This window comes from Vombatus ursinus, unplaced genomic scaffold, assembly GCF_900497805.2.
Source record: "Vombatus ursinus unplaced genomic scaffold, bare-nosed wombat genome assembly UNPS02014810.1, whole genome shotgun sequence".
Classification (NCBI taxonomy): Eukaryota; Metazoa; Chordata; class Mammalia; order Diprotodontia; family Vombatidae; genus Vombatus; species Vombatus ursinus.
Window position 1 is genome coordinate 8,570,396 of NW_020954588.1, and position 26,413 is coordinate 8,596,808.

General features: G+C 39.3%; 1 protein-coding gene across 2 annotated transcripts in view; it reads right to left on the minus strand.

The window, feature by feature from the left end:
• SLC9A9 (solute carrier family 9 member A9) overlaps positions 1-26,413 on the minus strand; it is a 736,009-nt gene that overhangs the window by 395,167 nt on the left and 314,429 nt on the right. For both annotated transcript variants that reach the window (XM_027875882.1, XM_027875883.1), the window contains exons 7-8: positions 18,942-19,080; positions 10,044-10,149 (exon numbers count right to left, since the gene is read on the minus strand). In XM_027875882.1, the coding sequence (XP_027731683.1) occupies positions 10,044-10,149; positions 18,942-19,080 (245 nt within the window). The remainder of the gene's footprint in view (positions 1-10,043; positions 10,150-18,941; positions 19,081-26,413) is intronic.

Sequence of the window (26,413 nt, forward strand, 5' to 3'; positions counted from 1 at the left end):
GGCCCTGGGCAAGTCACTTAACCTCTGTTTGTATCAGTTTCCTCATCTGTAAAATGAGGATAATAATAGCACCTACCTCCAAGGGTTGTAGTAAGGATCAAATAAGATAATAATTATAAAACACTTAGCATAGTGCCTGGAACATGATAAGTGCTATACAAATGCTTACTCCCTTCCTTTCCCTCCCCTCTTAGGACAAAGGTAGACAGAAATAATAGCTAACATTTACATAGTACATTAAAGTTTTAAAAAATGTTTTATATGTTATATAATTTGATCCTGTTTGGTGGGTGCTGTCATTATTTCTATTTTACAGATGAGGAAATTGAGGCTGACAGTAGTTACGTGACTTGCCCAAGGTCATCCAGCTAGTAAGTGTCCAAGGCTATATTTGAGCTCAAGACTTCCTGACTTTAAGTCCAAAGCTCATAAACTAACAATATAGGCCTCATTTTATCCCTGAGAATTCTACAAATAAACTGTATTGGAACCAGTCCATTATCACAGATAGAACTGTGGTCCAGAATTACCCAGAAATAACACTGATCCATAAAAATTTAAAAACATTTTTAATAGATACAGTTTATTATTCTCCTCTTCCCACCAGGGGTTGAGCTGCCTGAGTATTTATTCTTGCCAGGGGAGCTCAAGTTCCCTGATTGTCTAGTCTTGTTGGCATCGGTGCACCAGGGGGCTGATAGAATTTTTTAAAACTAGAATTAGCCCAGAAGGAAAGAGTGCCCAGCTGAAATATGCATGCCTTCCCTAGGGGAAGGGCTGTTGTATTGTAGGAATAGGAGATAAATGGGACCAGTATCTCTGAGGAGGATACCTGCCCCTTGCCTACTCTGAGGCTGGTAACACCAGGAGAGAGACCTTGAACCTCTGGCAACATGTTTGAATTGGTCATTATGTTATGCTTTATAGCTTGAGTGTGTTAGAGGGAGAGGGTGAGTCAAGTGAGACCATCAAGTCAGATGAGCACACTTCAGGGTGAGGTACAGCTTGGTGTTTACTGGTTGATTTTCTAGCTATATCTGTATTTTTTATATTTCTCTGTGTTGTATGCATCACTAGGCAGTTCTTATACACTGGGCTGAACTGGGAGCTAAGGTCTTAAATAAAGCAAATGTCAAGGAATTTGGATGATGGTGACTTTATATCATAAGGTCAGTGGTAGCTACATCTTTGAAAATATCCTTTCCTATTCTCTTGGGCATTTCTGTAATTAGAGGTTGTGTGACTCTGGCAATCAAAACTATGGGACTTGTATACATTAAAAATGATCAATAATCACCTTCTTTGCTTAGGCCTAGACACTCGGTAGATGGACCTACTAGAGACACAAGTAGATAGCTATAAAAATGCCTAATTCCTCTGCCTTATTACCTATCCACCCTCCTTTGTGAATGGTGTTGGAATTGCTGTCCCTCCATGGCCTGCAGGTCAGTAGGAATAACTGCAAGTTAGCTTTCTGTTTAAATGAGTACATTTGGTGTGTCAAATCATACCTTTGAATCACACATTAGTCAGATAGCCTTAATTACTAATAGCATTTCACTAGTATGTAATGATGAAACTTTCTACACTGAGCACGACTGTATAATCAACTTTGTATGGATGTATGAATTAACGAATAAAAAGCATTTATTTAGTCCTTACTATGTGTCAGGCACTGTGCTAAGCTTTGAGAATACTAACAAGAGGGCCAGCTAGGTGGAGCAGTAGATAGAGAACCAGCCATGGAGTCAGGAGGACCTGAGTTCAGATCTGGTCTCAGACACTTATTAGCCATGTGACCTTGGGCAAGTCACTTAACCCTGATTTTCTCCAGAAAAAAAAAGAGAAGGAGAGATAGAGAGAGAGAGAAAATGACAACAGGAAAAGTGAGACAAGCCCTGCTCTCTAGAAGCTCACACTCTAATCAGAGGAGACAACACATAAAAGAGAGTCCAGCTTCTGGGGAAATGCCCAGAAGTCTTAAGGGTGAAGTAGAGAGGTTGGTGAAAGCCCTAGCAGTTCTCAGGGTGTACTAGTATGACCTATGACAGAACTCAGGAGTCTAAATGGCATGGAGGCAGGCCAGATGGTAAGGTCTAGAGGTCCTCCATTTCATTGGAAAGATAAAAGTTGGTATTGTATATTTCAATTCTACCTTATCTTGATTCTGACCAATAGGTCTAAAAACCCAGGTCCTTAAGGAATTCTTGGCCACAGATCTCTAGAGGAGGTTTATCTTCTGTGGTATTGTGGATAGAGTAATAAACTTGAAGTGAGGAAGAGTGAAGTTCAAATCCTGCCCCTGAAACTTAGTAGCTGTGAGACCTTGGGTAAGTCACTGACTCTCTTTTTGATTCAATTCCTTCATTTTCAAAGTGAGGATAATAATACCTTTGCTATCATGTTATTTTTTGAGGGTCGAATGATATTAATCAACAAGCATTTTTTAAACACCTATTATGTGCCAGGCCCTGTGCTAGATGGTGGGATATAAGTATAAAGAATGAAACCCATATCAACATCTTGTATTATAATATGTACCATCCATGGGGCTAGAGAGTTCTTAGTGAGAAAAAAAAAAGTATGGCAAAATGTGTCACAGCTACAGAACTCGTGAGACGTCACACATAATCATTCTGGAAGTTTGTGGTCAGGGACAATTTAAAGCCATGGATCTCTTGACTAGTTAGCACTCCATCTGTGATTGGACTCCCCCTTCCATTGATCCGAGACTTTTTTGGATCATTCAGGGTTATGAAAAAGGGGCCCAAAACAGGCATACGATAAATTTGCCAAGTGAGCAAATAGAAAGTCCCATCTGGTACTTGGTTTGGACAGTATGAATATGTTGGCTTGCCATTTGGAATCTGTAATGTACCTTTCCCTTTACATTAGTTACAGATACAGTCTCTCTTGACCTGTTGGACTGATGTATATGTATCCATTTACATTGATAACATTCTTATCTACTCTGTGAACCACACAAAATACCACGTGACCATGCCAGAATGACTCTGTGATTGTCGTGCGAAGACGGAAAATCACCGGATTAGTTAGAAAGGAGTTCTTGGTGTGTACACGACAGGCCAGTTGGTGGTATTGATGGAATCAGTGGAGTCATTCTGATGTGGATGGCTCCTCTGGTAGCAAAGGACCTACAGGTTCCTGGAATCCACCAAGCATTCCTGCCCCTTGATTATGAACTTCTCATCTATAACTCTCATATTCCTAAACCTTCTGGAATCCCAAATACTCCCAGTGAGGAGACACATGTGAGAAAGTATTTCAGGACTCCTACCCCCTTCTAAATCATTCTGATCTTCAGTATCTTTTTGCAGGAAAATGAAATAGTTCCCATATGGCTATTGAGACTGCGGCCAGTCTGAACCATTCATTGTCTATCACATATTGCTCCCTGTGCCTTCTCTTACTGGGAACTATTTGAAACAAAGCAGCTAAATAGTTTAGGGGAAACTGATTATCATCAAAGCATGCATTCAAGACATTGTATTACCATCTTAAAAAACAGAGAAAGGAAAAATAGTAGAAATAGGGAAAAAATGAAGGAAAGGAGGAAAGAAAGAAAAAGGAAGGAAGCAAGGAAAGAAAGAAAGAAGGAAGAAAAAGAAAAAAAAAGACTTATCATTTATGAAATGCTTATTATGTCCCAGGAACCATGTTAAGAGCTGAATATAAAACAAAACAAAAACAAAAACAAGACAGTTCCTACTTTCAAGCAGCTTACATTCTCATGGGTGAAGACAATACATGAAAGGGAGATGAAGAATGTTAGTACAACATCTTTCCATAGAAATTCTGATTGCCCTCATTATGGCTATATGGCTCAAGTGGGATCTGTATTTACTTTTCTTTTCTTTCTTTTTCTTTCTTTCTTTCTTTCTTTCTTTCTTTCTTTCTTTCTTTCTTTCTTTCTTTCTTTCTTTCTTTCTTTCTCTCTCTTTCTCTCTCTCTCTCTCTCTCTCTCTTTGTTTCTCTCTTTCTTTCTTTCCCCATCTTCCCTTTGGCATAAAATTCCTGAGTATACCCTGAACCAGGTTAAAATGTAATTGGGAAATATTTAACAAAATAAATACAAATATGATAAAAATAGATAATATTAACATGTGGTTCTTTAAGTCAACATGCTGCCACAGATTAGTGGCCCTCATTTCCTTTTGAGTTTGACATCACTGTTGTAGAGAGACAGAAGTTTGGGGCCAACACTTTGTCACATAAAGTTGTCGTCAGGGGTGCTGAAAGTAATACTGAGACTTGAGAATTTTGATGCCAACCAGTGAGAGTAAGATGGTGGAATTTACCAAATGATAGGAACAGCACTGACTCAGACAATTCCCACAATCAGGAAGGTAGGACAATTTATCTGTAGATCAAGGAGAGAACAGCTATTTCCAATAACTATGAGAACACAAGCCTCTCTACTCCATTGAGTCAGCCCATAACCCATTTGAGAAAGCCAAGGGTGATCAGCCAGTGGTTCTGGAGCAAAAGTGTTTCCTTGTTTTCTTGTGTGTTCCTGGTTTGACAATAAAAGGTAACAAGATTCTGATACAGAATCTCCTGTCTGTTTTACAGAGAGAATGCTAACCCTTTTAAAGAGAGGAAAATTCACCACTTAAAAAAATAATTTTCAATTAATGAGCACTTATTTTCTCTGTTTCTCACATCTAAATTGAAAAAAAATGAAAAAAATGTTTAAAAATATCCATAGTTAAGCAAAAAAAAAAATCTACATTGGTAATGTCCAAAAATGTATTATTTTTCTTAGTATCTTGAGTCTATTACTCTCTGTCAGAAGGCAGGTAGTATGCTTTATCATTATTGATTCTTTGGAATTATCATTGGTCATTGCATTGATCAGAGTTTTTAAGTCTTTGAAAGTGGTTTATCTTTACAATGTTGTTATTATATAAGTTGTTATCTTGATTCTGCCCATTTCACTTTGCATCAATATATACAAGTCTTCCCATGTTTCTCCAGATCCATTGCTTTAGTCATTTTATAGTATAATAATATTCTCTTACATTTGTATACTATGATTTATTCAGTCATATCCCAATTGATGGGCACTCCCTTGGTTTCCAGTACTTTGTTACAATGAAAAGGGCTGCTATAAATATTTGTGTAAATATGGATCCATTTTTCTATTTCTTTGATGGCTTTGAGTATAGAAACCTAGAAGTAGTATTTCTGGGTCAAAGGATATTCACAGTTTATTGACTTTTTGGTTATAGTTCCAAATTGCTTTCCAGAATGGCTGGATAAATTCACAGCTTCACCATTAGATCATTACTGTGCCTGTTTTCCATCAGTCCCCCAAACATTTGTCAGTTTTTTAAATTGTCTTTGCCAATTTGATGGGTGTGAATAGAAATCTCAGAGCAGCTTTCATTTTCTTTCTTAAAGTATTAATGATTTGGAGCATTTTTTCATGTTTGTTGATTGTTTGGATTTCTTTCTTTGAAAACTGCCTGTTCATATTCTTTGACCATTTATCAATTGTAGAATAGCTCTTATTGTTATAAACTTTGATTTATTACCTGTACATCTTAGAAATGAGACTTTCATCAGAAAAACCTGTTACAAAAATCCCCCCCACCACCACAGCTAACTGGGGATTTTATACCTGAAGAGTTTTTGCATATATACTCCTTTGTGTTTGTGCTTTGTAGGGAGAAATGTACAGAAATGCTACAACTCTGTCATGATTGATTGTCAACCAGGGTTTTAGAGATTTGAAAATGTTTAATCTTCCCACCAGTTTTGGTGACCTCAGCTCTGGAATGACAAATAATGTTATCTTATCCTGTGCAATATGTCTCTGGTTCCCTGACCGTATCATGATTCCTAAAAGACTCCTATAGTCCTAAAAGACTCCTTATCCCTCCATGGCTCTTGGATTTTATGATAGCTCTCCTTCAGCCCTTCCTATTATCAGGAGACGGAACTATGAAAGTGTCAGGTATGTTGACTAGCAGAGTACCACTATAAAATAGGAGTATCCTGTTAACAATATATTCCTTGCCCAGGCATGCTACTCTCACTGGTTAACTAGCAATTTTGTTGGATCATGGGATCATAACGTAGAGCTGTATGAGGCCCCAGAAATTATCTTGAAAGATGATAACTGTGGACATCTACATAACATGCTGTGCTCCAGAGAGGTAGTGAGACAGGGTGGATATTGGGATAGTTTGGGAATTAGAAGACTTGGATTCAAGTCCACCCTTAGCTGTGTGACACCATGGGCAAGTCACTTAACCTTTCAGGTGTTTACAGGCTAGATTTCTTTCTTAAGGAACATGCCTTAACCCCAAATCACTCTGGCTCTCATTGATGGGCTGACAATAGCGCCCAAGCCAAGCCCCACTTGGTTATTGTTTGGGCCCTGATTGGCTCAGAGTAAATGTAAATGGCAATTGTTTCTGTTTTGGCCAGAAACCCAGAGCCCAGGTTGATGTTTTTTTGTTTGTTTGTTTGTTTGTTTTTTTGACTATCTAATGATGCCATTCTCAGCCTCATTTTTTATCTAGCTTTAATCACTGAATGGGGGTTGCCTCAGTCAAACTGAGACCTGTTAAAGACCTTAGTTTAAAAAGACCGAGGTCTCCCACTGCATCCTCGGCCGTTTCCAATTGTCCTGACTGCTATCTGGCCACCAGACCCAGATGGCTCTGGAGGTGAAAGTGAGGCTGGTGACTTTGCACAGCCCTCCTTCACTTAAATCCAATTCACTTGCATGTCATGGCATCACCTCCCTGATGTCATGATCCTCTTCCCAAGATGGACAAACAACAATAAGGGTGCCTGGTTAACAGTCCACTAATTGGCAGTAGAACCTAGGTGGCATTATGAATAGAATATTGGATTTGGAGTCAAGAAGTCCCAAGTTCAAAACTAGACTCAGACTCTTGCTAGCTGTGTGACCCTGTGCCAATCATTTAACATCTCTCCTTCAGTTTTAGCTATGAAATGGGGATAATAATAACACCTACCTCCCAGGATTGTTGTGAGGATCAGATGAAATAATATTTGTAATGCACCTTGCAAACCTTAAAGCCCTGTATAAATGCTAAGGTATTTGCTATTATTATTATTAAGTGTAACAGACTTGGGATAGGCATTTTTTCTCTTTTTTTTCTTTATAGTTTAATTTATAACACAGTCTTTTACAGTGAAATTGAATATTTAAAAGAACTTGAATCCTTAATTTATGACTGCAGTAATTGAAGATGCTTACTTCATGAAAGCCTGAATAAAAGAGATGGGGGTTCTCTCTAGACATAAGGATATATCCTTTACATTCCTACTTACTTCATAATTATATGTTCCTATCCCGGGGTCAATGAACTTGTTTTTTAAAAAATATTTTGATAAAATATTTGATTGAGAAAATAAAAATATTAACTGTATTTCAATATAACTGGTTTCCCTTGTAGTCCTATGTATTTAAATTTATGTATTTAAAAACATGATTCTGAGAAGAGGTCTATAGGCTTCCCCAGACTGCTAGAAGGGTCCCTGATCCACAATAAAAGGTAAAGAACCCTGGCCTTAGGCTTTGACTATAGTTATTTCCCTATCTCATTTCATATTGTATCAAATATTAATTTCTCTTTCCACCACACTAAATGCTGACTGCTAAGACTGACCATTGGAAGAGTCCATGCCAATTAGCTAACTGCCTGTCTTTCTTTTACTTTAACCAGAAGGCCTACTTTGTTTCTTTAACAATATTCACACAGAGAGGTACAATCAGTTTGTAAGTGAATTTTTGATTTTTCAGAACATGGAACAATACTGAGATTTCTCTCATGAACCCTTTGAGAACTTCCTTTTTCATTGATCTTAAGAATTATTTCAGCATTGTGGCAAAGCCCCCTTTCTGAGAACAACATACTGAGATACTTTTACTAATAGTGAGGAGGATGTTGAGAGCTACAGATTTTCTTTTTCCTAATCAACAGGGCTGGCATTGAGCACTTGAAGCTTTCCTGAGCTGGAAGCTTATATAGGGCAACACTGCTCTCAAGAAAGGCATAGCCCACTGGGTACTGTGTGTCAGAAAGCAAACTAGTGTTTTTAGAGCTTTTCAAAAATCAGTGTTTTCCCTGTTGATATGTTATAAGGGGAAACAAGGCCATGGGTCCAAGTCCATCGTTGATTTATCTTATATCTAAAATGAGCCCTGTGGTCTTGATAACATAACCATTCTTGTCTTCTTCCAAAAGACAGATGATGACAATGTTCATATGGGGAATAAAAAAGTAGACATGAACATGGCAGAGGTTGCGATCCATCACCAGAATGGTAAAACAAACAAACAAACAAAGAAAATAAAAAAATGAGGATTAAGCTTGAAATATAGACTGTATTGGCATCTATGTAGTACAACCATAAAATTCAAGGTGTCCCAAAATTCTTAGTGCAGTTGTAAGCTATTGAAGCTTACAACTGAACTAAGACCTTGGGGAAATGCTTCACAGGATCTTTCAGGTCACTGGATACACACTTTTACATACCCCACAAGAATTCTTGTTCACATTGAGGTTGGTTGATACAGCTGCTAAAGTTTCCTTCCAACTCAGAGACTTGGGGATTCTGGGATGCCATTAACTCTTTCATATAGAAATTCTTTCATATAGCCCTTGGGTGGGGTTGTAAGTACTAACTGAAAGCAAGACACTACAAAGAAAAGAAAACTCAAGACAGATGCCAAAGGGAAGGTGGGGAGCAGGACAGAACTGCAGGTTCCTTGAAAGGGAGGTGAGAAAGTACCCAAGAGAAACTTCTCCAAGGTTACCATTTTGCCTCAGGCCACAGTGAACTCTTCTCCAGTGTGGAAAAGCAGTCAATGACTGAAGCTGTTCATGTACAAATGATCAGTATCAGAGATAATCTGGCCTCCCAAGTCATTTAATGAAATTGGATGGTTCTCAAAGGAATTCATTCAACAAATATTTAATATATGACTGTTATTTGCAATGCACTATGTTCAGGGCTGGGGGGAGTCGAAAGATAAATATGACAGCATCCCTGCCTTCAAGGAGCTGTCAATGCAGCCTGGAGCTAACAGTCCATTATTTAATGCTGAAGAACATCAAAACCAACGAATTAAAAATACAAGGTTTGAGCCAGTGTGCAGACCTGTAATGTAGACATGCAACTGCTCTAGTCATTTTTAATTATTGTTGTTCAGTCATTCAGTTGTGTCCATCTCTTTGGGACCCCACGGGCTATGGTGTCTATGGGATTTTCTTGACAAATGGCCATTTTGTTTTCCAGGAGATTAAGTCAAACAAAGATTAAATGACTTGCTCAGGGTCACACAGCTAGTAAATGTCTGAGGCTGGATTTGACCTAATGTCTTTCTGATTGCAGACCCAACACTCTACCCATTGAGCCATCTAGCTGCCTCCTTTCTTAACTATTGCACGTCAGATATCTGTGTAATTAAATGTGGCTAACAGTACGGCACCTAGCACAATGCATTTCACACATTGGACATTTAATAAAAGTTGGTAGAATCATAATAGAGTTAAATTGATCCATGCTGCTTGGTTGCCATTTCAAAAATTATAATAAAGAAAAAGGAAAAAAAATGATGATGACACTAGTCATTGCTTTTTGACAGTTAAAGGAAAGCCAGTGTCCTTCTCTACTAAGTTGATGGAAGAAGAAAAACTGGTATGTTTATCATGAAAACTCTGAGTGGAGACTTTCATTTGTAAAGTCATCTATCACCTCTATAAATTGATCATTTTTAGATTTCAACATCTCCACTGACCAGTAATGAAAGTGGGAGAAAAAGCATTCTGGAGACTTTCCATTAAGCTGTCTTACAGAGAACAGATGAATTATGATTTTTTTTGGTTGTTTTTGTTTTCCAGGGCACACAGTAGAGGTCTATGCCAGCTTAGACTCCTTTAAGGAAAACTCCATTTCACCTTCAGCTCTATCAAGGAAAAGACACACACAAATTTCTGTCCCCCCACCCCCCTGGCTCTGCCAAATGAAGTACTGACCTGTCAGACCTGCAGCTTCTGCAGACAAGAAGGCACTCCACGACAGGAGGAAAAACAGACCCGTCTCTAGCATGGGGAACTCACACAGCTTTGTGAATTTGGTCAAGTGATAAAGATTTGTTAAGGAAAATGACAACTAATTGACCTTACAGATGCATCTGACCCAGGACTACAGATAGACACCATATTGGAGTGATAAGAGCTTCAGAAACCAAAGCAGAGGATCTGAGTTCGATTCTCAGCTCTTTAATTTGCTACCTTGGGGCATGTCACTTCTCTTTGGTTGGCCTCGGTTTCCCTATCTCTAAAATAAGGCAGTTTGATCACGTGATACCTAAGGTCCTTTTTGGCTCAAAATCAATTGTCAATGCCTACTGGCAGGTTGGATGAAGAGAAGAAGCAAAGTGTTTCTCAGTCATTTTATTCATATACCTTCTCTCCCTAGGAAGTCTAAGTGAATTCCAGTGATTCCTTATTAAATCAAATATGAACACTTCCGGCACTTAGAGTCTTTCATAGCTTGACTATAATCTTCCTTTCTAGACATAAAACTAGGTCCCAATTATTGTGGATAATGAATCCCATGCAATACATTACATTATTTGAATTTGTACTGCATATTTCTACTAGTCTTGAACCAATTACCATATTTTACATAATCATAATTTCAAATAATGAGAATTTGAATACATGCATCCACTTCACATATTCATTATCCTCACTAATCAGACCTAGCTGTATTATACATCACTCTGTTTCCCATATGCTTCAATCTACTCGCTGTTTCTCACATATGGTATAACATCTCCCATCTTTGTGGCTTTGCCCAGGCTGCCTCTGATGCCTGGAATGCACTTCCTCCTGACCTTTGTTTCTTTGAAGCCCTAGATTTCTTCAAACATCAGCTCAAACACTATTTTCTATATGAGGAATTTCTGGACCCCTCTGCTAGTTGTTACTTCACTGCCCCCATCAATATAAGAGTGGGACTATTTCTTCAACCCTTCTCTATATACACTAAGTGATGTGATATCCAGGTAATCAATTTGTAGGCCTTAAACTACAAGTGAAAAATTCCTTGTAACTGTAGTGATATTGCATAAGAACCATGTCTGGATAGGCCAAGAAAATTTGGCCAACCCTCAGGACACATTTATAAATGATCAGACTAGTTAGAATCACATTTGTTTAAAAAATTGTAGCAAGCATGGCATCTCAGTCTTGTGGAAGAGAAAGAAAATGTCAAGGAAGGCCATTGGCTCTAGAGGCATCTTGGAACAGAAGAACTGGGCTGAGGGAAGTCCCTAGGAATGTTTGGCTCTTTCTTCTGATGCCTTTCTATTCATAGATGCCATAATATATGGGGCTATTTGGAATCTCAAAAGTTTCTAGTAAACTGAATTTTGCTTCAACCACAAAGAGACCAGCCTGGGTTAACTAGAGAGAAATATAAACATTAAGTTATGCAGAGAATCCAAACTCTGTCTAGACATTAAGAATTTTCCTAACTGGAAGCCCAGACCAGTTGTGACTGAGCTCATAACTTTTAGCCTAAAATAAACTTTTATAAGCAAAAATGGACCGTAAGGGCCATTATGTTGCCCCTACGCTTAAACCAAGTTTAATTGTAACCGGCTATTATTGATCTATACATCTTTAGAATGAATGTTTCTCGAGTGCGGTAACTACTTAAATTTTTTTTTTTTGTATCATCAGTGCCTAGCATAGTGCCTGGAACACATTGTGTACTTAATAAACGCTTGTTGATGGGAATTGACACAGAAATGCTTTGGAATTCTTGGTGTGCACTGTACCTCACTTGGGGATCTTAAAGAATTGTAAAAAGCAGGCCCCCTGCAAGCCTTTGATGAGAATAAATGTGAATAAATGTTCTAGAGAAAAAAATTCTCTTACAAAAAAGGGGAAGAATAGTTTAGCCATGGGCAAGAATATAACCCCAAATTGAAAATTATCTCTGAGCTGATTTTCATCAGGAGAAATGGCCAGGGGAAAAGGGAGCTCAGGAGGGGCAAATGAAGATGGTGAGGTTACTCTTCCATCAATGCTTGAGAAGTACCATTGCTCTAGAGAGAATCATGCACAGCCTAGGGTTAGATCTTTAATAGATTCTTTTTTCTTTAGGAGGGAAATGAGGTCTGGAGAAACTATAATACTCAGTAATAGGGAAGTTGTCAATGCCTTCTTGGAATAACTAGGATGGGGAAGATGTTCTGTTTTTGTTGTTTCCCCCTACAATTCAGACAAGGTGCCTCTTGTCTGGGAGTCATCGACATTTTAATTTTTTTGGCCAGGGTGACATTTAATTTCTAGTCTCTAGATTGTCAATGAGATAGAGAGTACATGACCAGAACCTGCCAATGAATGGGAAGTGATGCTATGACTAAGAGCATATGATACCTCTGAAGGCTTGCATTACAGCTATTCCACGGTGAGATAGCAGTGCAGTGGAAGGCTACCTGTTGTATTTGTTTAGATACGAGAGTGCTAGAGTCAGGGAGACGTAAGTAAAAATTCCACTGGTCATGTAAGTGTGGCCAAGTCCCTTAACCTCTCTCTACCTCAGTTTCCTTATCTCTAAAATGGGGTTAAAATTAGCACCTACCTTACAGGGCTATTGTGAAGATCAAATAAAATTATATAGTAAAGCATTTTGTAAACTTTGAGGCATTATGTAAATGGTGGTTATTATTATCATCATGATTTTTAATATTGAAAAAGTAGACCAGATTGAGAGTAAGGAGACTTTACATGAGGTGGAGAACGATTAAATGACCTCCGCGACTTGTCCAAGGTCATAAAGGCAGTGAGTATCAGATCCAGGCCTTAAAGACATGTTTTGTGACTCTTCCACTGTACTTATACTGTGTGGTTTCAAGTTCCATCTCGGTGTGTTGGCTTTGTGACTGTGGGCAATCACTAAATCTCTTTGACTTTTTTGTGTGTCCTGGATTCTTTGGGTAGTCTGGTGAAGACTGTGGACCCCTTCTAGAATAATGTCTTTTTTTTTTTAACTCTTTTAAAAAATTATTCTTCTTTTGTTTTTTTTACATCACTGAAATTTCCCTATCCCTCCCTCTCCCTGAGAGTCATCCCATATAACAAATAATACTGTTTTAAGAAAAAAAGAATTTTAAAAATCAGCAAAGCTAATGAATACACTGAAAAAGTTGGGTGATATGTGCAATGTTCCACACCCAGAGATCCCACCTCTAAAGGAATGAGGTTGGCCTCATATTTCTCATAGCTCTTCTTCAGAGTCACGTTTGTTCAGAATAATGTCTCTCAATGCACAAAATAAAATACACAGGATTACAAAGAAAGCGATTCTACTGGAATGCAGTTATCCAGATATTTGGGTTGTATCTCTCCGTGTCTGCCTCGTAGAATCCCCGGATACTGTGAAGATTCCAGTGCCACTTTGTTCAAGAGTGCCTTCCTGATTTGCTAGCTCACCCCTGCCCTCGTCTGGTCACTCTACCTCTGACAGGGTGGGGCTCATGGTTTGTATTCACTACTCTAGAAATATGTCACATGATCCTAGTGGGTTGCAAGCTCTTTGAGGACTGGTATCATGTTGCCTTTGCATTTCTGTCTCTAGCACAATGTCTGGTACGTAGGAAGCAGGTCCTTAATACATATGTGACGGAGACACAGGGGCCTTAGGCATCATCTAGCCTAACCTCCTCCTTTTATAGATGAGGAAACTGAGGCCAAGAGCAATTAAGTGACCTCCAAGGTCATAAAGGTGGTGAGGATCAGATCTGGTTTAAGTTCCACCTCAGGTGTGTTGGCTTTGTGACTCTGGGCAATCACTAAATCTCTCTGAGCCGCTAAATATCCCTTGACTCCAAAATGGAAATCACATTTTTAGTACTAGTCTCATAGAGCATGGTGAGGAAAACACTTTGTTCTCTGTAAAATGCAATATAAATGTGAGGAACAGTTTTTTAATGGGTCCATGATTTCATCTCTGTAGGGAAGTTATCATTATGATTTAAGGAAATTTCAGCACTGCTGTTTAGTTGTTTCAGTTGTTTTCAGTTGTGTCCAACTCTTCATGACCCCATTCGGGGTTTTCTTGGCAAAGATACTAGAGTGGTCTGCCATTTCCTTCTCTAGCTCACTCTACAGATGAGGAAACTGAGGCAAACAGGGTAAAGTGACTTGCCCAGAGTCACACAGCTAGTAAGGGTCTGAGGACACATTTGAACTCTGGAAGATGAGTCCTCCTGGCTCTAGGCTCAGCGCTCTATCCACTGTAATGAGGAAATTACATGATAGGGTTTCTTCACAACAGTTTTAGAAAGCACCTTTACGGAAAGCTGAGAATTAGTGGCAAAAACAAAACAAAACAAACAAACAAACAAAAAACAAACTTCTTTGTGGAAAGGAAAAGATTTGGGTTATCTTCAGTTTATGGCTAAGACAAAATTTAGAAGTTATGCTGACCATGAATTAGCCATCTTTACTCCTTTGTAAGCAAGTATTGTGTGTGTGTGTGTGTGTGTGAGCATTTGTGCTGATAAAAGACTTTGAGGCCCCCGAATGAGCTTGGCAGACAGTCTCCTTCATCTTGTATGCTACAAAAGAAGAATTCTGGCTGGCATGAACAGAGTCTGCTTAGAATATCAGCAGACGCACATGAGGCAGAAGGGCGCCCTGCCATTTTGACCTTCTCCAGAGGTTGGCCCAGCTTTGGCCCAGACCCAAGGGCCTGGGTTGAGGCCACAGTGGGACTAGAAAACACTTTAAACCTTCCTGGTCTTTGACCCTGATTCTTGCCCTTAGGATCACCGGAGCTGGAAGGGATCTTAAAAGTCATTTCATAGATGACAAAAATGAGTCTCACATAGGTGAAGTGATTTGTCCGAGGTCACACAGGGAATTGGCAGAGGCAGGCTTTGACCCTGGCATCCTGACTTTAAATGCAGAGGTTTTCTGCTGTCCCATGCTGCCTGTCTCTCCAGGCCTTAGCACAGTCCCTTGGATAGAGTAGTTGCTTCATAAATGTTTGTTAAATTTGAAAGTCACCAATGACCTTATCAAATCCAATTGCTTCTTCTCTGTCCACATTCTCCTTGAACTCAATGAATTTGATGGTATCACCCTCTTTCCTCCTTCAGGAAAACCTTTTTTCTCTTGGCTTCCAAGAAATTATAATAGCCTGTGCAAATTCCATTTAGATTCTCTGTTGAAATAATACTCTTATAGCAGAATTTGTTAGTGTGAGAAGACTCACGTATTGTTAAGAGTAAAAGCAACAACTGTTTACTCAAATTTACCTTCCCAAACATTGGGTGTTTTTTATTTAAAATAAAATAAAACTTTATTCCAGAGGCCTTAGTGAAGATTTCCAATAAAAAATAGAAATTTTTTTCCTTAAATTGTTTGGTAACTATCTTCTATCTTATTTTGATTAAGAAGTAGTACTTGACTTGGTGGCAGGTTTCTCCAAATAATTTTGATTTTTTCCCATTTAGCTTAAGAAAATAAAATGAGCTACACTGTTAAGATTTAGTACATGGTGATCTTGAGGCAGCTATTATTAAAAAAAATGCTTGATGGGTATTTTTGTAAATAAAATTGTGATTTAATTTATCTCCTCTTGACCATCATAGATATATTGTGTTTTTTGAGATTTAATTATAGGGTTTTGCAGAGCGTCATTTTGTGTAATAAGTTTTCATCACATATGCATTATTTTTGTAATCCAGAAGCTTGAAATGTGTATTTGGAATGTGTACTGTATAACTTTATCAATAAAGATGATTGATTAAAAAAAGAAATTATAATAGCCTGGTCTCCCCTTCTAACCCCTCCCTGGGCAGCTAGGTGGCACAGTGGATAGAGAACCAGACCTGGCATCAGGTAGACTCATCTTTGTGAGTTCAAATCTAACTTCAGACACTTAGTAGCTGTGTGACTTTGGCTAAGTCACTTGACCTTGTTTACCTCAGTTTACTCAGCAGTAAAATGAGTTGGTGAAGGAAATGAATAACCACTCCAGTATCTTTGCCAAGAAAACTCCAAATGGAGTCATGAAGACTTGGATACAATTAAATGCCATCTGTACTGAGAGAGGTGTTTCCACACAGGGAGTACCCTATACCAATGAAGTAACAGTATTGGTGTAATTCAATCAATATAAGCTATTCTTATACACTCCCCTTGGGTCTCCCTCCACCTCCTTTAATGAAGTGGCCCAGTCTCACATCTTCCCTTTTTATATCTTTGTGAATGAATTCCTAAAATTTTTCCCTCTAGAACTGAATTCCAGGAATCATCTCTTTCCATTTTCTATCTCTGTTACTTTCTATATTCATTTTCTGTAGCACGGTCAATAAACTCAAAATTGAACTCAAAACCTTGTCTTCAAACCTATTTTCCCCTCTGTTTTTTCTATTCTATTCATGTTAACCAAAATTCATTCTTTTTGCCTTGGTTCAAAATACTTCTGTGTTGTTTGATTCTTATCTCTCCTTCATTTACCTACAGTCTACCATCAAAGTGAATTTCTTCAAAAAAGCTCTCTTTTCCATTCTGACTTTTTCATTCATCCTGTCACTAGACTTTTATCCCATTCGTCCTGGATTACTGCAATAACCTAATTAGTTTCCACTTCCAGTCTTTCCTCACAACCAGGATGGCATGAATCCCTTTAGTGGGCAGGCAAAGCCTATGAATTCCTCAGAATAAGGTTTTTAAATGCATAAGATAAAATACATAGGGTTGCAAAGGAACACAATTATATTAAACTGTTATCAAAATATTAAAAATTCTAATTTCATGGACCCTCCCTGATATCCACGGGCCCCAGGTTAACAACAACTCTTCCTCTAATCCATCTATCATGAAATCAACTTACTAAAAGCCTGTTCTCACTACCTGCTCCCTAGATCAAAAGCTCAAATGGCTCTCCATTGCTTATTGAATAAAAGTGAGAGGCCTCTGCCTGGCATTCAGAGGGCCCTGGCCATTTCAGCCCACTCTATCTCTATAACCTTCTCTCTTCCTGCTTGCCAATCCTTCACTCCAATCAGGGTAGCACCTTCACCATCACCAGAATGTGCATAGTTCATTCTACTTTCATTTCACTTTCCTTCTATCCACCCCCATCCTTTTGCCCCTGAATTCCTGGTTTCAAAATCCTCCCCATCCTTCAGAAACTAGCTAAAAGCCCATCTCACTTGGGAAATTTTCTCTGACTACTCCATTGTTCTTTTCTTTTTAGTCTTCTAACATTTATTTTGTGTGATACTTATTTCTCACTTAATCATTTTCTGTGCCACTTCATTTGCTAATTACTTTTTGAATGTCTGTCTTCTCTCATTTTTCAAGAGTTCACTCCCCTTGAGGGCAGATTACTACTTCTTGTAATTACTTCATACACCTAATACACTGCTGATAATAGCACATTTTAAAAAAAATACTTAATTCAATTGAATTTGCTTCAACATGTAGCACTAGATTCCACTCCATAGTCCATAGACTAAGTAGAGACATTGACATGTAGTATATGGCACATATACACATGGGGGTCTTCTGATCGGAGACTACCCTGAACTCCAGTGACCAGTTCACATAATCTTAATAAGGTGATAAGGAGCTCAATTAATATAAAAGGTTAGTAGAGTATTGATTGTTTCCTGATTCATGCTTGCTTCCTAGTAAACCTTTGAACTCTTTGATTTCTGGTACCCAACCTGTTATTGAAACTGGTAACAAAAACAACTTTCTTGGTTCCCTCTACAGAGACAACATGGTACAGGAGAAAGATGACTGGGTCTGGAGTCAGATTTTTTTTTTTTTTTTTTTGTTATTTAGTCATATCCAATTCTTTGTGACCTCATTTGGGGTTTTCTTGGCAAAGATACTGGAGTGGTTTGTCATTTCCTTTTCCACCTTATTTTACAGATGAGGAAACTGAGGCAAACAGGGTAAAGTAACTTGCCCAGGGTCACACAGTTAGTATGTGTCTGAGGCCAGATTTGAACTCAGGCCTTCCTGACTCCAGGCCTGGCACTCTGTACTCTGTGGTGCCACCTAGCTACCCCTGAAGTCAGAGGATCTAGATTCAATCCCAACTGTGAAGCATACTCCCCTCTATGACCTTGAGCAAGTCATAGGATCACAGATACAGAGCTGAAAGGATTTTAAAAGTTATCTAGTCCAAAATCCATATTTTGCAGATAAGGAAACTGAGGCACAGAGAGGTTAAGTAAGTAAGTAGTAAAACCAGGATTTGAACTTATATCCTATGAATTGAAGTTTAGCTCAATTTCAACTACACTGTACTGTTTTCTCTTTTATAAAATGTGAGTGTGGGGACTCTATAGCCTCCCAGATCACCCCTACTGAAGTCTATGATCTTATTATCCTCAGAGAGGATGCTTTAGGCTATCCAGGGAGTTTTTCTGGGATCAAATTGTTGCAAAAATGTTTGGTTTCATCTTTGATTGGGAAGAATTGCTGGTACGGTGGATAGAGGGCTAGATTGAGAGTTAGGAAGACCTGAGCTCAATTCCTTCCTCAGACATCTACTCACTGTGTGACCCTGGGCAAGTCCACTAACCTTGTCATGCCTCAGTTTCTTCATCTGTAAAATGGGAATAATAATAGCACCTACCTCCCCAGGTTGTTGTAAGGATCAAATTGGATATTTGTAAAGTGCTTTGTAAACCTCAATGCTTTCTATAAATGCCAGTTATTATTATTAAATCCACAACCAACCACACAGTATTGCATTTGGTTCTTAGAGTACACAGTCATGACCCATTGGCCATCTTTGTTGACATACGATGGATTAGGAGCTTTTTTTTTTTTTAATAAGTTAAAACAAAATAAAAAGAAAGCCAAATAGGCAACCACAAAGGATATCAGAGCTGTGACGACAGCATAGGCAGACCCCATTGCAAACGATCCGGCAAAGATTCCGAGAAAGTTCCCAACAGATTGGAAGAGCGCAGCAGCATCAAAAGCGTTTGGGTTGTCCTTGGGACTATAAATAGATATAGAACTGAAAAGACAAAAAAAGGAGAATGAGTTAGCACAACCACATAGATGCAACACCCAGGTCAGCCCCTTAGTGAGCTCCTGTTGGAAGAATGAATGCTTTCTTCCAGCAAGGTGCTGACTGGAATGGGTTAGAACAGGGGTGGGGAACCTGAGTCCTTGAGGCCACACATGGCTCCCTAGGTCCTCAAGTGTGGCCCTTTGATTTGGATTCAGTCCAAGGGCTGCACTTGAGGACCTAGGGGGCCACGTTGGCCTTGAGGACGCAGGTTCCCACCCCTGGTTTAGAAGAACTGTCTGATAAGATAGAGATCTGAGCAAAGCCGGCCTTTTTTAGCAGCCTGATCTCAGAGCTTCCCCATTCTGCTGCCAGTCAGTAAACATTTTTATATCAGAAGCATCGTAAAGAATATCATTTCCGAGCAAACTAGACATTAAAACATGGTACGTGTATAAGGAATCTGCAAAGAAGATGGATAACAGTGAATTATTTATTGGCCATATGTCTTTGGTGCTGTTATATATTCACAAATGTTCCTGGTTTAAAAAAGTGCACTTTTATGGCTTATGCACAAATGGCCTATACAAATCATGGTGTGTACAGAATCTTCAGCTGTGATCTTGTCGTAAACCACAAGGCATTTCTCTTCTTTACCAGTGTAACCCTTCGGAAACAGAACTCTGGCAATGTCAACTGTAGCACAATATTAACCCCTGGGGAGAAAAAAGCCCACATTTTCCCACAGAAACAAACTGCTGCAGCTGCTAGAGGTTATCTTTTATGTCCCAGTTCTGGCAGATGCCATCAGATTTATTTCCACTAAGGAAAATCATTCCACCAGTGGGAATGCTCTATACTTCCATAGCTTTCAGGATGCCATGTTTGCCATTTTCTACCAGTGCCACCAAAACAAGGATATTCATTTCAAGTACAAGCCATTTCCTACCTAAGGAAATTTTCAGGATCACCATGTTAAAATTAATGGAGGTGCCAAGATTCCCAAAAAACTTCCCAAAAACTCATTGACACTTCTGATTTTTGTGGCTCTCCTTCTTTGAATATCTGGGATCTTTAAAACTCATTAGGATTCAAATCAAGAGATTTTACAGGACAGTTTGTAATAATCTAAAGTAAAAGGTATCTCTGACACAAACCTAAATTTGGACTTTACAATGAGGTAGGTGAAATATTTTTCACTCTAATGATTTGTTTTCTAACCTGATATCTTTCATCTGGAGACTAGTTAAAGGCAGCACTAGAAAGCAGAGCCTAATTCTCTGACAGGAAGCCCAGTGTATAACCCAGGTTGTTAGAAATATGCTTAGTTTTTATCTCACGACTTTTAAGCCCCAGGAGTAGGCCAAACACTTTTCTCTTTGATCCTATAATTGGATAATGAAGAAGAATGTGGATATTGAGTATAACCCTTGAAATTTATGAGAGAAAAGTACTACCTTTGATATGCCTTCACCCACTACTCCCCTTTTTATAAAGTATTATACTTTACAGAAAACCAGGTTTAGGTCTATTGTATCTGCTGGTAACGAGGAATGCTATAAAATCTCATTGCCCAGTGCCCAAGGCTTATTTATAGATTTGAGATAACTGGATTCGACTGAGATTAGTAAACTTCTCCATTCCAATGTGGTAATGATAAATATAATGATAAAACATTCTATTTTCATTCTGCCCTCCAGGGAGGCTTTTCACATATTAACACAGCTTTGCAAATAATTTTCCAAAATCATTACATTGGCAAAGATGCCTTTTGATGCACAGAATATGCATTCAACTCAATTCAACAGGAAAGAGCATTCATTCACTGGCTCTGAAGTCAGAGTTCAAATCCCATCTCTGATACTGCCTGTGTACCCTTGGACAAAACATTCAGTTTCTCTAGACCTCTGTTTCCTCATGTGCAAAATGAGGGACTAACCAGATAGGTAGTCACTTCGAGCTTTTGCTCTATGGTACTCAAATCCAATGTTCAACAATTCAATTTATTAAGTGTTTATTTGATACCATGCTAGGTGCTAGACTTTTTTTTTTTTCAAAGGAACTATTTCCTGCCCTTATAGAACATATATCCTACTGGGAGGTGGGAGTATGGCATCACAACATGTTTAGTGATAAGCAAATATAAAATAAATGTGAATGTTAATTTTTTTTTTGGCTCATTCGTATATGTGGGGCCAGGGAAGTTCAAATAACTGGGTGAATCAGGAAAGGCCTTATGCAGGAGGGGCTGAGCTGAATCCTGAAGGGAATTATGGACTCCCAGAAGCAGAAGTTAAAAGGGAAAATGTACGTGTCATGGGAGATAGCCTGTGCAAAGCCACGGAGTTGGGAAATGGAATGGTATGTATAGGTAGGCTAGTTTGACTATAACCTAGAGGATATGAAGGGGAATAACACAGAATCAGTCCAGAAAGGGAAGCTGGAGCCAGACTGAAGGTCCTGAAAGGTGAAACTGAAAAGTTTGAATTTCATCCTACAGGCAACAGGAAGCCACTGGAGATTCTTTAGAAGGGAAAGGTAATGGTCCATGTGTGTGCTTTCAGAATATTAATTTGGCCTGTGTTGAAGACAGATGAAAGAGAGGAGGGAAAGGTAGCAGAGAGACCATTTAGGAGGCTTTTGCAAAAGCCCAGGTGAGGGATGATGAGGTCACAAATTGGGGGGGGGGTGGCCATATGATTTTTAAAAAGGGCATGGACATTAGTCGTGTTGTGGAGGTCAAATTGACAAGCACCGGATGATTAGATATGAAAGGTGAGGCAGAATGAGGAGTTGAGGTTGATGCCAAGGTTATGAGCCTGGGAGACAGGAAAGTTAGTGATGGTGTCCTTGGTATAAATAGGAAAGTAAGCAACAGGGATGGATTTAGAGGGAAAAATAACGAGTTCTGTTTTTGACATATGGATCTTGAGATGCCTTTGGGCTATCCAGGTGGTTATAGTCCAGCAAGCATTTAGTGATGTGGTACTGGAACTCAGGAGAGGGATGGGGGCTAGATATGGGGATTTGAGAGTTGTTGGCATAGACATGATAGTTGAACCCATGGGAGCTGATGAGATCACTGTAAAAAAGAAAATATATGTAAAGAGAGAAGAGAAGGGGACCTAGGACAAAGTCCTGGGTACAGGACGTGGGATATAATTCACTGAAGCAGACAGAGAAAGACATGTCAGACAACTAGGAGGATAATCAGGAAAGAGCAATGTCAGAAAAATCTAGGGAGAGAGAGAATTCAGGATGAAGGGGTTCATGTTTTGAGCTGAAAGCTTTCACTAGGGAGGGGTTCAGATGGACTTGGGCATTGTAGAAGACAGTGGTTATATGTATATCTTCTCCTCTTCTTTCCCTTCCATTCTGCTCTCTCTGTCTCTCTCTCTCTCTGTCTCTCTCTCTCTCTGTTTCTCTCTGTCTCTCTCTCTGTCTCTCTCTGTCTCTCTCTCTCTTTGCTTTGTCCTTTGGCAATCCTGTGAAGCAGTCTATAGGCTGGGCTGGTACTTTAAGGAGAGTAGGGCAAGCCATATGGCTTTTGCTGCAAGAAGTATGAGGACCTCTCTTGAGGGGAGAATGGGTTCAAAGATTTCATTAGAATGACAATTGCCTGAGGGGAATGCTTTCTGGATTTAACTTGGCCAGTTGCCATGGTAACTGCAGAAGTTGGCAAGTAACCTTTCTATATCTCTTTTTACTGTAGAGGCTTTGTTCATTAGTAAAGTTTCCCATTAGTAAAAATTACTTTCATGATCCACATACAGTGTCTTATTGCATTTTAAACCTTGAACCTGAATTACTAGATTGGCCTACTATGGCTTTGGTTTACAATGGGGTATAAGCTTGTAGAGAGGTCAAGAAGGATGAAGATGTAGAAAAGGCCACTGGATGAAATAATCAAGAGATTATCATGAGATTATTTTCTTCTCTCTTGAGGCCAGAAAAGAAGATTAGAAACAAATGTTGCAGGAAATTCAACAGAGAGCAAAAAACCCAAAACTGTTGTGCAACAATAGAGGCCCAAGTGATATTAGATGATGGAAATGTAGTGAATCCAGTCAGCACAGTTGGATGACTTTCTCCAAGAGCATCCAATAGCTCGTAACTAGGCATGGAGAATTTGGACAATCAAGGCAACCCAGAACTGGGAATTTAGAAAGGCATTAGCAGGATGTGAGAGATGCCAGGGTAGAGAATAGTAGATATTTGAGCAGATTAGCTACACGGTCAAGATTTCAAGGGGAAAAAAAGTGAGTACAGGCTGAGTAGAATTGGGGGGGTGGACTGTAAGAAAGAGGGCATGATGAAGTTCAGGAGTATTGAGGCAGAGGGAGAGAGAGAAGGATAAGAGGTTATTGTCTGAGTGAGGAATTTCAGGGTTTTGTATCATGGAGGATGGTGAGGTCAAGGATATAAACATCCTAGTGTACTGCTTTGGTGGAGAGAAGGTAAAGGTCATGAAAGTTAAGAAGGTTGGTGTGATGGGAGGCCAGGGTGTTGGAACAGACAATATCATATCTATTGAAATACCAAAGTATGAGAGCAGAGTAGAGAAGAAGAATGTGTTGAGCTCCTTGAGAGTGAAGGACAAATGATTAGGTGAGGCTGGCAGAAAGCTGGGACCAGAATTTTGATAGAGAAAGATGGTTTGAATTTCAAAGTCAGAGAGTTTGCTAGACATTGAGATCTGGAAGGGGCAGAGAAAGGCAGGTACTGTGACTTCTCTTATCTTAGCATAAGCCAGTGAGCAAAAGATACGTATCCAGTCATGGAAAGACTGCCCAGAGATGCACTGGATCCATTGGTCTTTCTAGCCCTGTCCAGTTCCTTAAGCTGTTCATCCATTCCTCATCCCAAACGCCACTTTTTTCCTTCAGGAGTTGCACTGCAGAAACTGGTTGCTAGGCTACAGAGCCCTAGAAGGGGCTGGTCTCTGATAATGCTGAAGGGAGGTGACCTTTAGTTACTCCTACTTTGTAGATAGCTTTGCAGAAGAGCAAAGCCTCATCTCACTTGACCCGGCTATGAATGATTCCCCTCCTGTTGTTCTAGCCTGAAAATGTAGTTTGTTTCAGCTGCCAGGTATTCTCCCTGCAACTGTGATCCATCCTGGCTTGTAGGAAGGTGAGTGGGAGTGGGACATAGTGTAGGAGCAAGCAGCTTCCTGGTGGGCCATTCAATCAAGAAGGAAGTATTGAGCTCTCACCATGTGCCTAGAACCATGTTAGGTGCAAATTTGGAGACAGAAAAGAACCATAAGGAACAATTTCTTCCCTTGAGCTCTTATTCTAATTGGGGATGGGGACTAATACTGCATGAGGCAATTACAAAACTGATAAATGCTGAACTTGTGATGCTATGTGTACAAGAACTGATCTCTTCTTTGTGCCCAGGATGGTGCATCAGTAAAAATTCACTTTGTTAGGGTTGTGTGGTATAATGGGTTTGATATAACTGGGTTTGGAATTAGAAGACCTGACCCTGTCACTTTCCTATCAGCTTGACCTTGGGCAAACCCTTTCTCAGACTCGTCATCTGTAACATGAGGGCGTTGGCCTAGATGACTTTTAAGGGCCCTTCCAGTTCTTATACTCAGTGACAATAAGATTTTATAATAATAAATAACAGTGACTGATATTAACATAACTCTTTGAGGTTCCCAAACGATCCATACTTCTCACAACAACCAGGGGAATGGTAATCACTCATATAACTCAAATATATGGATATTTTTGGTAAGAAAGTAGAGATTTGCTTAGTATGTTAACAGCTTCCTGAAGCAAAAACATTGTCATGAGCAAACACATTTGGAGCACAAATGTGCTGAGTACATTTGTCCCTGATTACAGGGATGATAATTTCAGTTAATTTCAGAAATATTTATTTAATGCCTATGTGCAAGGCACTGTAATACTCACTGGGAATACCAAGACAAAGAAATATGAAACATTCCCTTAGCTCAGTTAGCTTCCATTCTACCGTGACACAACATATTAAAAATGATGTGAATACAAAGTAGTTTTAGAGGGAAGAGATCACCAAGAGCACATGTCTGATCAAGGCCCAAAGTTTCAACTTGAAGGTGACATTGGATTCTCTTAATAATCTAGTAAAGGATTTTATTATGTTTCGCATACTTTACAATGGATGGCATACTTTTTACGGTCCTGAACTCTCCTTTAGTCAAGTTCCAGAAAACAATCTATGAGAGATGTGCCATCTATGAGAGACTTCCCATTACCAGCTAAAACCAAACCCAACAATAAAGCAACAGTTGACCATAGATGCTTTAAGGTTTGCAAAGCATTTCCCATTCATTAACCCATTTGATCTTTACAACAACTCTGTGAAAGGGATTCTATTATTACTCTCATTTTATAGATGAAGAAATTGAGCCTCAGAGAGGTTCAGTAATTTGCCCCAAGCCATTCAACTAGTAAGGGTCTGAAGTGGGATTCTAAATCAGAGATTCCTGATTCTAAGTCCAGCACACAATCTACCACGTCCTGTTGTCTCTCAGAAAAGAACTACTCATTTCCTTTCACCTATATTCAACCAAGTTACTGACAACCAAGCAAAAGACCTTTATATAATTTTAATTTTGACCTTTACAATGCTGTATCACCTCCTGAATCTAGTCTGTATGCATCTTCTGTGAACATAGTTATTTACAGGTTGTCTCCCCTATTAGAATGTGAGTTGCTAAAGGACAAAGACTAGATTTTTTGGGGGGGTCATCTTGATAAATGCTTGTTGATTGTCTGAATCTCCACTTTCCTCTGACTTACATGAAAACAGCTTTTGTAAGACCAAGTGAGCTGATGGATGTGAAAGCGCTCCATAGATGTAACCAAAGTTGTTGTTACTACAACCTTTTTTCTAGTCCCTGGACATAATTTTATTGGGATATCATAGATATTTTGGAGGACTACCAATCATTCACACCAATCCCTTCCTGCCTTTTCTGGAACTCTCCTTAACACCTCTGGACAACCTTAATCTCTCTAAATTGCTATCCCAGGGTCTGGACTCTTCCGTCACCGTACATCATTTAGATCCTCCCTGGTTTATATCAGGAGCACAAATAACTTCCTGGACATCAGTTAAGGGTGTGCCTTCAGTTCTGGGCTCTGTTTTGTGGTTATCTCTCTCCATCTTCCATCTCCATTCTCCTTCTACAGTCTTTGCTGTGCTTCTGACTTTAAGGACTTTGGGACCATAATTAAGCTATCTTCTCACCCTTGGAACTTTCCTGAACACCTAGGGTCATCTCATCTTGGGATATGACTCCACCATGCCAGCCCCCTTCTCTCACTGGCGACTCCTTCCA